The sequence below is a fragment of the Hakea prostrata genome, chromosome 2 (assembly GCF_041222555.1).
Source record: "Hakea prostrata isolate BN-2017 chromosome 2, UWA_Hpros_2, whole genome shotgun sequence".
NCBI lineage: Eukaryota > Viridiplantae > Streptophyta > Magnoliopsida > Proteales > Proteaceae > Hakea > Hakea prostrata.
In genome coordinates this window covers 12176707-12191614 of record NC_142601.1, presented here as the reverse complement: position 1 = coordinate 12191614, position 14908 = coordinate 12176707, and the positions used below count along the sequence as shown (strand labels likewise).

The window sequence follows — 14908 nt, the reverse complement described above, 5'->3', positions numbered from 1 at the left end:
ATCTCAAACTCTCATATCAGCTAACGTGAAGTTTAAAGATTACAATGATGAGCTATATTATTAATTGAAAATTAATTTCTTAAAAAGTTCATTCATTATTGCTTAAGATGCATACAAATAGGTAAACTAACTAAACTTCATCAAAATAAATGAAGCACATTGTAGGCTTAGGGAAGGCATTTATAACAAACTATTGAGAAATTAGCCCCATGCAGAAGTTCCCCGTCCTTTTTTAACAGTGAAAACTGCAGGATAAGGATTACAATTTATTCCAATAAAACCTCACAAATATACAATTAAAATTAGAGAACTTACAGAATTTCATCGCCAACAGCAATGACTGACACCGTTAAACTGCGGTTTTGACATGCAACCATATTATCTACGGGATTTTTGACAGGATCACCTCCAAAACCTCGACGAGAACTCCTCTTTGCTCTACCAGCTCTTTCAAGTCTTCCATCTAGAAGCAAATAGGCTGGCCTGAAGTTCTCTTTCTTAGTGGATGAATCACCAATGCACAACAATGCATTTGGAACTGTATCATGAATGCTCCCAATGGAAGTATAACTGTAAAGCACAAAAGTATTATTATATTTTTAAAAGAGAAAGAACATGTCTAATATTTTAGTACAAAAAATAAGTAGAATAATTGAATGCTTCATGCATATCAATGGCAAAACTAAACATTAGTTATCAAAAACTACCCACAAAAATTGAAGAACAACTCTTAGAAACTGTAATAATACCAGTTCATGACTACAACAGAAATTTTAAATAACTGAGGAAGTTACTCGTACATCCCCTGGGTTATCTGGAAATCAAGAAAATATATCCTATTCTTCTAACAATTAATCATTTACTCGTACATCCCCCCTACTTTATAGTTTATACTCACCCTATAAACTCACCCTTTCATTTAATCACATAAGAATTTCTCAGTTTGTTAATGGTAAAATTTGAAATGTAATCTTTCTGTAACCATAATACCCTTTAAATTTTACAGTGACCTATATCCCTTGGGTACATTACCCTTATGCCCTTAATCTAAAGCACATCACATTACTAGAAAATGTTGTTACCAAAATGACCTTCTATTCTAACTATGAATTTTAGTATTTACAATATAAAAGGAGGAGACCATTACTCTCCCTTCCAATTTTTATATTTCTTCTTCCTCCACAACCGCTGCCCCATAACCGTTGCAACCCTGTCCACTTTATAAGCAAGAATAAGAATCTGACTTCCCCTCTATTCTAAGTTTCTCCACTACAACTTCATGATCAATCTATCCTTGGGGAATTGAAGTCAACTTCATGCACAGATTTACATTCTTTTTTGGTTTTTTTTTTATTTGTTTTTTTTTTAACTTTTTTAAGTTCTTGAACATTGCTTCTTTTAACTCCAATGACAGAGACAAATGGGTACAGGTGATGTAACTCTTACTGTAATTGTTAACCATATGAGAAATGAGAATAAGGCAATAAAATCTGAAAGGATATCTAATTTGATCCCACAGATTTCAAAAAAATTCCCCCTTTTCTCCTCGAAATCTTGTCTGTATCAAATCCCTTGGGATTTTTGGTTTCCTTTACATTAACCTGATCTTTGATTCTAATAGGCAATGTGAAAAGACTAAATGGGTTTCAATAAACCCAATCACGTCTGCTGTTTGAGATTCCTCTTCTTAGCTTGATTTGACCCTAGAATTCCACCAAGACACATGGCAACAATCTATGGGTAAGGGTATTTTGGGTAGAGCAAGTATGTTTATTAACACTCTTAGTGACTTAGTGTGAAGGGATACAGTAGTGATTATCAGAAAAACAGGGTATGTTTCATAGGTTGTCAAGAAACCCAGGGGATGTCCGAGTAATTTTCTCAAAAGAATAATAATAATAAAGAAGTTTGTGTATCAACAAAAAAAATCAGTGAAACTGTAAAAGAATCCTAGGCATGAGTATTGTCACTAAAGAATGCCAATCCTATCAAGAGAGAAAAAAGAATACCCTTGATCATAAAGACTACAATACTGAACTTTGCACGTCAAAATAAAGGCCCATACATCCCTGTTCAATACAAAAGTTGAAACTCATTAGTAGAACATAGTTACGTAAGAGCATGTTTCCACATCAAAGGAAACTAAGATGTCTTCATAGGGAGCTGGGAAAAGCTATCTTGACCAACTGCTGTCTAATAAGTTCTTTTAGATTTAAATTCCTTCAGGATTTGTAAGTAGTAAACAAAACGCTGCAGGCTGGATTAGACTTGATTGACTAACTACTGGACTTAAACATCGGGTCTATAAACTATACATATCCCTAACTGCAGGTTACTTTACTTGAGTTTAACATCCATACCAATTGAATACAAGCTAATTAGATGATGATCATAATTATAGTCAATAAATGACTCTGGTCATTAATAAACAGAAAATAAGAAACTGAATGGAAAAGGTTATTCTTTTACACGTAATGATTCAGAACATAAACAGAAATAAAATGCAATTTGTCATCATTAATGACTATATAGCAGCTGGACTGTGAGCACCTTTGTGCATACAATTCCCTATTGTATTCAGCTTGAGATCATTCATTGAGTGTGTCGAAGTCCTGAGATTGCAAGTCTAGCAGCGACAGCAAGGGACAGCAAGGGCCTTTATATCCTTATCTTCTATGAAGTTTACAGTTGTCTTTTGTATTATTTAGTTGTGGTACTCTGCCGTCACTAGTCAGGGGCAGAAAAGGTATTCTTCTTGTATTCAAAATATTATAAATAAAGAGGCCTGCGATTGGGAGAAATCAAACCCAATTGCAAGCTGCTCCTTTAGCTTGCACAACTTCTTCTCACTGTCTTCTTCAGCTGCTTCTTCTTCTCTCTCAATTCCTGGACAGGTTAAGAGTCTTGGTTTCTAACATGGTAGCAGAGCCTCTCAAACTAGCTTAAGAAAATCCCAAAGTTTCCTCTTTTGACTTCGACTTCTGGTCATTCTCGGCTCTGGTGTGCACCAACTTATTGCTACCTGTCTTATGTGACTTCTATACTTCTTTCACGACTTAAGAAGAATCAAATACATGCCTACTCATGCCATAAAGGATCATGAAATAGTGCTGCTGCCTACCTACTTCAGATCGAGACTTCTGCTACGGGTTTGTGCGCAAGTCCTGCTGCTGTTTTGAGGTTTGATCTGTCCTATTTTAATCTGGGCCATTTATCTATTTTGCGCTATCTTCTGGGTCCTGTTTGGATCGCATGTGGTGCTACAATTATTTGTGTTGATTATCTAAAAATCTGCTACAATTACCAACTGCTTGCTGCCCTGTTTCGCTGGGTTTTCCCTTTCAAAAAATCCTGCAGGTGCTGTTATGCATTCGGACTGCTACTATTGATTGTTTCAGGTGTTACAGTTACTTGGAAATTCTTTTTCTTTGAACATGGTACCACTGTCCTACTAATCAGAATCGACTGCAGCCTCTGTTTTTCTCTTCCAATAAGTAGGAATGTAGGATACATCTTTGTTTGTGTGCTGCCCTGCTATAGATTGATTTCTACTGGCCTGACTGTATCTTTTGGTTGTTGATTATATAATATCATGACCACAGACCACTGCTGCCTTTTTGGAGAACCCTACTCTCTCTTCTGAGCATTTGGGTAGTTCTAACTTCTAATTTGCTATTGTGGGCACAAGCTGTCCATGTGTATATTTTGGCCAAAGGGAAGTTATTGTTTATTGTGAATATAGCACCTCCTATTAAAGACAAGAATTATGATAGTTGGTCCAAGGATAATGCAATTATTATGATTTGGTTGTCAAATAGTACAGAACCTAGTATTGCAGCTAATGTCATGTCATGTCTCACTCGACTGTTAAGGGAATATGGGATGACTTGAAGGAAATATATTTCCAGGAAAAAAATATGAGTCGTGTCTATGAGTCTATGACATCTATGAAAAACTTTTCCATTCTAGCAAACCAGCAAACCCTAGCAAGATTATCATAGTTCTTTTAAAGGAATGCTAGAAGAATTGAATATGTTTCAGCCCCTTACTACAGACATTTAGAGACTTAAAAACCACCACAAGAGTTTTTTGTCTCTAAGTTTCTTGCTAGACTAGACCTGAACTAAAGAAAATTAAAGGACATTTACTGGCTGAGAAAAGTTAGCCCACTCTGAGTGAAGTCTTCTCTTGTCTCCAACATATTGACTCTTCCAATGATTCTAACCAATCGACTACATCCAGGGAAGTAATTCAGCCTTTACTACCTCCCATGGACGTGGTTGTGGTCGCAGTTTAGGGGGTGGCCATTCATCTAGTGGCTTGGTGGTCAGCATATTGATTGTGCTTCACAATAGTGCACCTTTCCTGGCAAGTCTAGACACTAAGTGGATACAGGACCAAACATGGTAAGCCTATATGACTGACTAATTAGTTAATCATGTGGTATCTAAGGATGGTTCTGATGTTATTCATCCTACCGATTCTATATCCACTACTTCATCCAGTGATCAATCTGAAAGTCTACAGGATGATGTGAACCAACTTATGCACCATTTACGACGCATTAAGGCATCCACTTCTACTTCTCATGGAGCTTCTATTCTGCTGCTGCTATTTTTACTGGAGGAGTCTCTGCTTTTCAATGGCACTACAGACCAGGTGATGTGAACCAAATTCTAGGGTTTCGGTTTTTAGGATTATGTTCTAGCCATGGGGCTTCTATTCTGCTGCTGCTATTTTTACTGGAGGAGTCTCTGCTTTTCAATGGCACTATAGACCAGGTCATGTGAACCAAATTCTAGGGTTTCAGCTTTTAGGATTATGTGCTAGAACTGGCTTTCTCCAAGATCCTCTCTGAGGAAACTAGCAGTCTTCTAAGGCTGTATGTGCTTGTAATAGGAGATTTCTTGGAGGAATTAAGGTTTTAAAGGGGTAAGGTAATGCCCTAGAAGGGTTTGGCCAGGCATAGGATTAGGGAATTCTGATCTTGAAGCTTGGAACCTTGCTGTAATCAAGGCTCAGATCTGGTTTAGGTGGCTAGGATTGAGTTATGAGAGTTTGGGGCTGAATGGAAGGGTTTGAAGGTTTCGGCTATTGCTGGAATGTAATTCCAGGTTACAGTGTATAGGTTTTGGTCTTAGGAATAGGGTTCTAGGGTTTTGGTTGACTTAGGAAAGGGACCGTTATCATTATTTGATATGTTTAGGTCAGTCCTAATTGGTATAGGTTTGGTTTGAAGAGTCCTACTAGGGTTAGGATTCTTGGTAAAGGGTAGGAGTTGGGATCGAGTGTGAGTAAGGGAACGGGGAAGCTAATCCTAAAAGGGTGAAGGGATTGGATTTAGGGTTTGGAACATATAGGTGATCTAGGGTCGGGGATAATTCTGGTTTTCTGGATTTACTAAGCTGCCGCAGGTTAAAAGAGAGGAAAAGTGGAAGAATGGGCAAAGGGGAGGGGCTGTAACCAAGGTTTAGGATTAGGGCAGGATAGGGGTGATGTGAATTCAATTCTAGGGTTAGGGTTTCTTGGAAAGATTCCCTAGAATTAAGGATTGCACAGACTTCCAGCAAATAATTCCAATAATCTTATGAGATCCTGTGGGTTGATGGAAATTGAAAGGAAAATAAAGAAACGTAATTAGGTTGAAGAAGGGATTTTATGATGTATATGGGTTGAACTCTTGGAAAAGGGAAAAAATTAGGGAATGGTCAATATGGGAAGGATCTTGAGAAACCTTTCTTGAATTCTTTCTTTTCTTCCTTTCTGCTTTTCCTTTCTTCTCCTTTCTTTTTTCTTTCTATTTTTCTTTCTTCTTCTCCTTTCTTTGTCTTCTTTTCTGTTCTGCCGCTAGAACAGGGAACCAAGAGAGAGAGGGAGGGCTTTGGGGGACCTGCAGGGGCTGGGGATGTTGGGGGAAGGGCCTAAGGGAATCATAGGAGGGGGATGATGGTGGTTGAGGGTCTGAAATAACAGGGGGAAGGGGTTATAAGGCCTGCAGGGGTTGGGGGAGGGAGGTTCTGCCTTCTGCAGAACAGGGGAGGAGGCAGGGGTTACTTGCAGGGGCCCGGGGAGGGAACAGGAAGGGGTGGTGGGGGCTGCCGTGGATGCAGGGGAATGGGTGGGAAGGGGCCGCGATGGGTGGGGTGTTTTCTAAGAGTTGCACAAGAGAGAAAAGGAGAGGGGAAGGGTGCAGTGGCCTAAGGGTGCAGGGTAGGGGCTGGGAGTTGTGTATACTTATTTAGAAGCTACTGTGATGAGTAATGGCTTCTGTTGAAGATGACTGGTTGCAGAAATTATTGATAGGTGCTGATCCTTGAACAATTCTTAATTACTCAACCATAGCCCCCTAAACAAGGAACCATGATCCTGAACTGAAACTCAATTGTATTCGATAATCAAACTTAAGAATTATAATGAGCAATGAGGCTTATTTATAGCCTTTACAAGAAAAAGAATTTAACTCAAAACTGTGGGACTCAACTAAGAATTAGGGACTAACTTAACAACCACTTAAATAAAAGACTAACTGAAATAAAAGACTGACTTATCTATAAGAGTCCCCTTTAAAGAAAGACTCTTTACCTAAGTAAATCACAACTACTAATAAAGACAAATTAATGAACAGCAAACTCCTAAAAGATACAAACCCTTCTTGTAAAAGAGTCTTATCTTATCCACAACTTGACTAATGGAAACCAACTCAAATAAGAACTTAAAATAGAATGAGACTCTTCTAAAATTCTGGAATTTAGATTCCAGCAGTAAAGCAGGGTCTAAAATACCCAAAATGCCCCTGTAAGTTCAGCCAGCTTGCTTGGGAGGGCCTTGAGGCCCACTTTAGGGTAAGGCCAGGGGGTTCAATCTGTGGTCACATCAAGGGGTTTAACTAGAATTAGAAGAGGAATCCTAAGGGTGCCGCAGGGTTGGGAGGGAATCGGGGAAGGTCTGCAATGGGGTAGGGTTGCTCGAATTAGGATAGGGAGGTGAGAAGAGGCTTGTAGATGGACTAGAAGAAGGGGGAGAGGGTTAGGAAGGGGATGGGGTTGTTGTCAACTTACTTGGAGATGGTATGCTGCTGCTGGAATTGAAGAAGACACACTAAAGAACTGCCACCTGCCACAGACCTCCCAAGAAAGCCCAGAACATGTTTCCTCCAAACTCTCAAATTATTAATCAATTCAAATTGTGTTTATAGAGAAAGAAGGTTTTATTTATAGCCTCAAAAAGAAGAAAAAAAACCAACACTCAGACTAGGAAACCCAATTGATTTCAAACTGACTTTCTAATTCTAATTAGGACTCTGACTTGACTAACAACTTCTCACATAAACAAGGACTCTATCATTACTTACTCTAGAGAGATCCTATTAGGATTCTAAAAGTAGATATGGAGTCGTAATAAAAAGTAGAACTAGTGGATTCCAACATAGCTAGGAATCACACATAAACAAGGGCTCTGGAACAAAATTCATCCAAAAAAAAGGACTGCAATAAAACACAAAATAATGACCCAAAAAAAAAAAAAAGATCTAAGGTCCTAACAATTAACTGGACTTGATGGACCCTAACCTAGGACACCATGAAAATTGAAAAATCACCAAAATACCCCTGGATCGAAATAGGTTTGGGGAAGTTACCCTAGGCCCTATGCGACCCCTGGAAACAGTTTACATCTCTAGGACACTTATCACTTTTTCATTTACAGTTGTTATCTTCTTATAAATCTTTGTCTAGGCTAAATTGTGAAGCGTGTAACTTAGGAAAACACCAACACATTTCCTATCCGGGTCAATCTGTAAATCACAGTACTTCATTGTTTGCTTTAGTTCATTCTGATATTTCATGTCCTTGTCATATTCCAAATAGACATGGTTTTCAGTATTTTGTGACTTTTGTCGATGATTATTCTTCATTTCACACGGTTATATTTGTCAAGAGATAGAACAGAATTTTTCTCTAGTTTGCATAATTTTGTCACTAAAATAAAAATAATAATAAAAAAATCAGTTTTCTTTGCCTATTAAAGTTTTTTGTTCTAACAATGCTTTGGAGTATGGTCAATGTGAGATTTTTGTCTTTTGTAAACTTAATGGGATTATTCACCAAACTAGTGTTCTTATACCCCCACAACAAAATGGCATTGCTGAAAGAAAAAAAATGCCACCTCCTTGAGATAACCCGTGCCTTACTGTTCCATAAGCATGTTCCTAAACAATATCGGTGTTATGGGGTCTTAATTGTTTGTCATCTCATCTGTTGGATGCCCTCTACTGTACTTTCCCACAAATCCCTGTCTTCCATTGCATTTCCTCCTTATCCCCATTTCCTATACAGCCGACGGTGTTTGGGTGTGTTTGCTTTGTTCATCGAAGGTCAACCAAATATGTTTTCTTACATTCTTGTCGCACTCAAAAGGGTTAACAGTGCTATGACCCTATCACCCATAAACAATATGTCAATGCCAGTGTGACTTTCTTCTAGCACACATCTTACTTTAAGAACACATTTCGACCATACTTTTTGTACCCAGAAGTTTTCTCTCTGTTATGTGGAAGAAGAAAAAAAAAGGAAGGGCCCTTTGGTTCTTGTACTTTTGTAGTTTAGGGTTGTTTTTTTTAATATTTAGTTGTGTTATTCTTACCATCACTAATCAGGGTCAGACAAGGTATTCTTATTGTATTCAAAATATTACAAATAAAGGAACCTGCAATTGGGAGAAATCAACCCAATTGCAGGCTGCTCCTTTAGCTGGTGCAACTTCTTCTCTGTTTATTCTTCAGCTTCTTCTTCTTCTTGTCTCTCAATTTTTGGGCTGGTTACAGGGTCTTGGTTTCTAACAGTGCATAAGCATGTGCATCCACAAATCACAACTAATATAGTTCAGGGAAAACCTGTAGGACCAATCCAAGATAGGATTCACTCTCATGAAAGGCGGCCATCCTGGTGAACTGGGTGAGAATTGTTCTTGGCCGAGCTGCACAAAAATACACAAATTAGAAATGTAACTATGGATTTTTGTTAAGGCTTTAGAAAGAGCTCCACGAAACTCGAGAAATAAAAATGAAGTAACATAGGTGCACATCATACCGCATTAGGATCCCCCATTCTAGTACCAAGAAAAATAGCTCTAATTGGTTTTTCCTTCAGAAGAGCTTCCAAACCAGACTTAAAATCTATGCGAAAAATTTCCAGCTGCAAGTCATAACTGTTCCACAGATAGAGAAACCCCAAATTAAATCTGCATGCTACATGTTAGAACAAACCCAAAGCTCTTATCCAGGACAAAAGAAAATATTTGGAACTAAGGTTGGCTAGTTTGCATCAATTGTGGTGCCAAAAGAAAAGTGAGACAACAGAAATTCACTCACATAGCAGCTGTTTCATGTGTGAAAGAGTTGATTTCTGGGAAAGCAGAAGGGCTATCAAAATAGATGGTTCTTATTGGACACTTCGTTTCACAACTTGTATCACCTTCGTTAAAACTATTCTTATGCAAATGGTATCCAGCCCTCAGCAAATGAAGCAAGACCTGCAAAATCAAGTCCATCATAAATAACCATGAAGCTTTAGAATTTTACTCGTTTATATTGAACAAGTAAGAACTTCAGTTTAGGTAAATTTTCCAAAGGAATTACAGTAGAGTCTTTTCCCCCATTAAAGCTGAATGCGACCTCCTCAAACCTGTCCAAATAAAAGAAAAAACAATTTAACACCTTCCAAGAAAACCCATTCTTGGAGCATAAGGCCACCTGGTAAGAAAGCGTTTTTTTTTTCTTACAGTTCCAAAATATCATAGTTCCAAGTCTAAGGAAAGAAATTGTGTAGCCCATCACTGAGTCACTGACTCATAATGGATGATAAGTAATGTTAAACCAAACACAGAAGCAACGAAAGTAGACCCACCAATGATTGCAATCATATCCACAGATTCCATACACACCTTACCCAATGTCATAGGCGACAATTTAATCATGGGAAGACAAGAAAACATTTATTGTTCATTCAGAAAATAGTTAGTGAAGCATATCTAATATTCCTCTAAGTCAGTTCAACTATTGTATATATGAATAACAAACAGAACAGGAAAAGAAAAAAAGAAGACACTATAAAGAAATATCAACTGAAAACTGACTACAAGACAATTAAAAGAGTTGAAGACAATCAATAATAATAAGTTACATACTGAGGAATCAAACCAACCCTCATCTGTCGCACCCACCCACCAACCCCGGCGAATGCAAATCCAGCACCAAATTGGCCTATTTTCCTTTTGAATCGACCTAGGATCAATAGATATGGGCATTAGGCATTTGCCCTTTGTTTCATATGTTTGTGGTCATGGGCCTATTCTACGAGCACTTAAGTTTAGTGTACAGGCAGGTACAAAAAAAAACTTATTTAACTTAGGTGAAGTCCATTAAGAATCACGTACATTAATTAACTAAGCCTTATCATGGCTGATACATGTTACATAATAAGTCCCTGTTAAGGACAGATCTAGTAAGAGTCATGTTACAACAACAAGCCTTATCCCAACTAAATGGATCAGCTGCATGTATCCTTGCCTTCCAATCAGCTCAATTTGAGGCCATACTAGATACAAGGCCTGAAGGGCGGGCCTGGCGCAATGGTGGAGTCTCTCCATTGTGCACTGGAGGTCGCGGGTTCGAATCAGCCTCTCTGCAAAAAAAAATGCAGGGGTAAGGCTGCCTAGAAAGTCCCTTCCCAGAACTCACAAGTGTGGGAGCTTCGGCACTGGGTACGCCCTTTTACTAGATACAAGGCCTAATCTATGCATATCCTTTGTCACCACTTCTCCCAAGGTTATCTTAGGTCCCTACCCCTAGTTCTTCTAATCCCTTCAATCTGGATTGAATCACCTCTCCATATAGGGCATTTAAAGGACTCCCTCAAATGTGGTTGCGCCACCTCAATCAACTTCCTCGCAGCTAATCATTTACTCAGAGCTACTCCCTAACCAGCTCTAATACGATCATTCCTTACTTTATCTTTCCTAGTTCTGCCACTCATTCATCTTAACAACATCATTTCTGTTACATTGAGTTTATCTATGATGCTTCTTAACATCCCGACACTCCACACCATACATCATAGCTGCACATAAATTAAATATCCTTATCAAGGCTGATACATGTTACCTAATTAGCCCCAGTTAAGGACAGTTTATATTATTAGAATTCTATTTCAATTTTCAAGTTTAAGTAAGAATACAATTGTAAGGCTATAAATAAGCCCCTACACATTAAATAGTTCTTCAGATTCAGACTAATAAAATTCAGTTTTTAAGCTCAAGCTTCTGTTTGGTTTGCTGTTTCATTGAGAATAATGTTTTTTTGGATTGATAAGGAACCTCCAAGTGCATGAGATTAAAGTTTGCTGTTAAGCCAAGCAAGGATTCCTCTATGGTTCAAGACAAGGCTCCTATATCCATGTAAGTGGCAGCCAGCATATCCCATCCCCCTTCTATCTCACCTTTTTAGTTTATTTTTCTTGCATTTTCAGATCCGTTAGCCACCAAAATTTCCAACTCAGATCTACACCTGGAATTGACTCAAACTTGGAGGAACCTTTTCCCCATATTAGATCTACATTACCCACAAATTACAGCTCCATTCAAGTCCTTTAGACCCATTAACCATAGAAGTCCTACTAGGATTCAAACTCCCATCAAATTTAGGACTCTCAAACCAGCCAACAGATTCAGTCCATTTTCACACCATATACTCTTTAAGACCTGCGTACCAATCCCTTAGTTTTATTTAAATCGATCCTTTACAAATACCCAAAGCACACTGCTACAGCCTAGTCAAAAATCTGGTTTTCGGTTAATTTATAGACCTTAGAAGAACTGATACTCATACAATTGAGGATACGTCAACACTCCCCCCCCCCCCCACCCCAAAAAAAAATAAATAAATAAATAAATGAATGAATCAATAAAGTTAGTAAAGGCATCTGCTTGTGCTTCCATCTAAACACCATAAAAATTAAAAGAACACAAAACTAACCAGCTTCAAATTGTTCACCAAACTTCACCATCCCCAATATTCACCCAACCAATGAGGCAAAGATACTAGCGAAATCTTCAATTAGCCGAAGATACTAGAGAAATCTTGTTCTCACAATAAAATCATTAAATCCTAAATTTCAGAAAGCCTCAAACCTAGAGGAAGTACCATCAGCTTCACCTAGATAGAGTTGCCCTCACCAAAAGGCCCAGAGTAACATTCTTCTTTTGGCAGGAGAGGGCCAGGCGAACCTGGTTTGCAGACATCAGATGACCCCAATACTCCCTTGAACCAGAAATATCTGGATTCCCAATAAAGAATCTGTACAAATTTAATCTGGTGCTAATATGAAGTATGCAATTCGAAATGACCTCAAAAGATTTGAATCAAACAAGTGTATGTCAAACCAAAATCCCTCCATGCAGTCAAATGTGCCTCTCAAATTTGAGTCATTATAGCTCAGTGAGTCAACTTAATGGTGATCAACCATATCTAACTCAGTGAGTCAACTTTTTAATAGTGATCAAAAATATCTATCCCCACCAATCTCAGAGGGAACTGAGCACAAAGAATGAAAAACACGATTATTAGCCCCAAAAAACCACATTTCCTTATGAAGGCAGCAAAATCCATGGGCAGATATGCTTAAGGCTTGTAATTGCATTTATTGATCATGCCACCAAACTGTTAACACTAAAATATATAGGGAGATATCATGCAAGAATCCTCATTGCAGTAGTTTGAGATCACTTATACCAGGCTATCTGGATAACTCAAATGGATGTTGTGTGATATCAGATACCTCAATCCACAGTATATTTCATCTTGCATAAATCAAAACCATGCACAATTGTCATATCCAGGTAATATAATCTCTACAAGGTTGAGTATTAAGCCCTAATTGACAAATCTATATTTAGCATCAACTCCATGGTCATGGTCAGGCTGTTTACAACTTCACACTTACATATCCTATGCACAAAGAGAATTATAGTTTGGAGTTCTTTTTTATCTATTCCCTTTTATGTCATGAAAACTATTATTGTACAAAACAAAAAACCTGGTGCAGTCACTTTATATTATAGTAAGTCTTATAGAAAGGTCCAGGATCCCTGCTACAAATAGAAACATGCCCCCATCAATATCCATTAGGACCTTAAGGAACAAAAAGTATCATTACCATCCAATGTTAATGTCCTGAAATTTTCAACTAAGAAATAAGATTGCCTTTAAAAAGCTCGTTTCCATTTTGAGAGTTCTATTTGATGAAACCACTTTGCAATGAAAATCAACAATAAGACCAGACATGCTGTGTGTTGTTAAATATGATACAAAAAATAAACAACATTAACAAAAAAGAGAGGTGCATCAGATATGGAAGTTGAGACAGACTATGGAGAAGAGGGAAAACTAGGATGGGTAAATTAGAAAGAAATAAAATGGAGGGAACCCAAAAGTTGCTATAATGGAGAAAATGATAGAAGCTCAATTAAGAATTTTGAGATATGAACAACAACTACTAAGAAGGAACGAGGTGCAAACAAAAGTTGATGAAAGATAAGGGGATAACCAACAATATTATGACTTGAGAAAGAGTAGAATGAGTAGGCAGGAATTGTCAGTTGACCACATTTGGATGGAAATGGTATAAAAGCTTATTTTATTTAAATTTTCCGAGAATGAGGAGGCAGTACTTGTCAGTTGACCACATTAGGATTGCAATGGTGTAACGCTTATTTTAGTTAAATTTTGGTGGAAAATTTCTAATTACTCCTAGAGAGAACAGTTTTCCATCTCAAAAGATAATATTAGAAGACCAATTTCATTAAGCTGAAGAATATGGCCCAGCGAGAATCATAACAAATGATCCAGGGGAAAACCATGAAAACTAGAAATTGGAAAAAGAGAATTTAATGGAATAGTGATTATATAGAGAAGACAAATTTGAGCAAAATGACATAAACGAACCGTTCACAGATTAAACAGTTAGCAATACACAAATCCAAAAACATATTGAAAACAATGAAAAGGTGGAAGGAAGGCCAAAGCTTACGCGTATAGAGCGAAAGCTCTCTTGATAACGTATATTGCGCTGTCGTATTTTGACTTGAGCCTTCGGTCAGTGCTTTCTCTAATGGCTTTATCGATCTCCATGTATAGACTATATTTTCAAAGAGAAGAAACAGAAAGATAATGAATCAACAATAATAAGCCGATGAAATCAAAATGAGAAACAAGAGAGCAAGATGAGATTTCGCAGCTCTCAAAGACTTCACCTTCAAATTTTCCCTGTGCACTTTGAGCAGACGAGTAACAGACAGACGAAAATGGGAAATGCAGCTTTTCAGTGTGTTTCGTTTTCTATTTCCAGAATTCCAGTTTCCAAAGAAGGTCAGATGCCAAACGTTCATTGATGCGACAACAGATTCTCATCCAGGGTGTATGACGGAAGTATCCTTCTCATCTCCATAGCTGTATGGCTTTGACTCACAACTGGAGTGAACAAAGAGAAAAAAAATTAAATAAATAACGCATTTTTTTTTTTACTTTAGTATTATTTCTTTATTTGTTTGTTTTCTTTTCTTTTCTTTTTTTCTTTTTTTAAAGGGAAAAGATGGTGGCAATTGAGGTTGAGGACTTGAGGGTGAGGTGCGAATTGTAGGCCTGTAAACGGACCGGATTCAGCTCGGATACACCAGTATCCGAATCCGGCAAAAATTTAGAGAAGGCATCCGAATCCGAAACTTTATTGGATATTCGATAATAATCCGATCTGATAAAATATCCGATTATTGATTGATAATTGTCACTTTTTTACATTTTTTATTATAAATTTCTAATTTCTTATTACCGAATACCGTTATCCGAATCCGATTAAAT

At 37.7% G+C, this 14908-nt stretch overlaps 1 protein-coding gene across 1 annotated transcript in view; it reads right to left on the bottom strand.

The window, feature by feature from the left end:
- LOC149023769 (phosphoadenosine phosphosulfate (PAPS) reductase family protein) overlaps window positions 1–14509 on the bottom strand; it is a 45385-nt gene extending 30876 nt beyond the window's left edge. The window contains exons 1-8 of the mRNA XM_089144270.1: window positions 14305–14509; window positions 14082–14189; window positions 9635–9680; window positions 9368–9528; window positions 9087–9204; window positions 8891–8973; window positions 2010–2069; window positions 316–570 (exon numbers count right to left, since the gene is read on the bottom strand). Coding sequence (XP_089000396.1) covers window positions 316–570; window positions 2010–2069; window positions 8891–8973; window positions 9087–9204; window positions 9368–9528; window positions 9635–9680; window positions 14082–14182 — 824 coding nt within the window. The 5' untranslated portion in view covers window positions 14183–14189; window positions 14305–14509. The remainder of the gene's footprint in view (window positions 1–315; window positions 571–2009; window positions 2070–8890; window positions 8974–9086; window positions 9205–9367; window positions 9529–9634; window positions 9681–14081; window positions 14190–14304) is intronic.
- Between the last annotated feature and the right edge of the window lie 399 nt (window positions 14510–14908).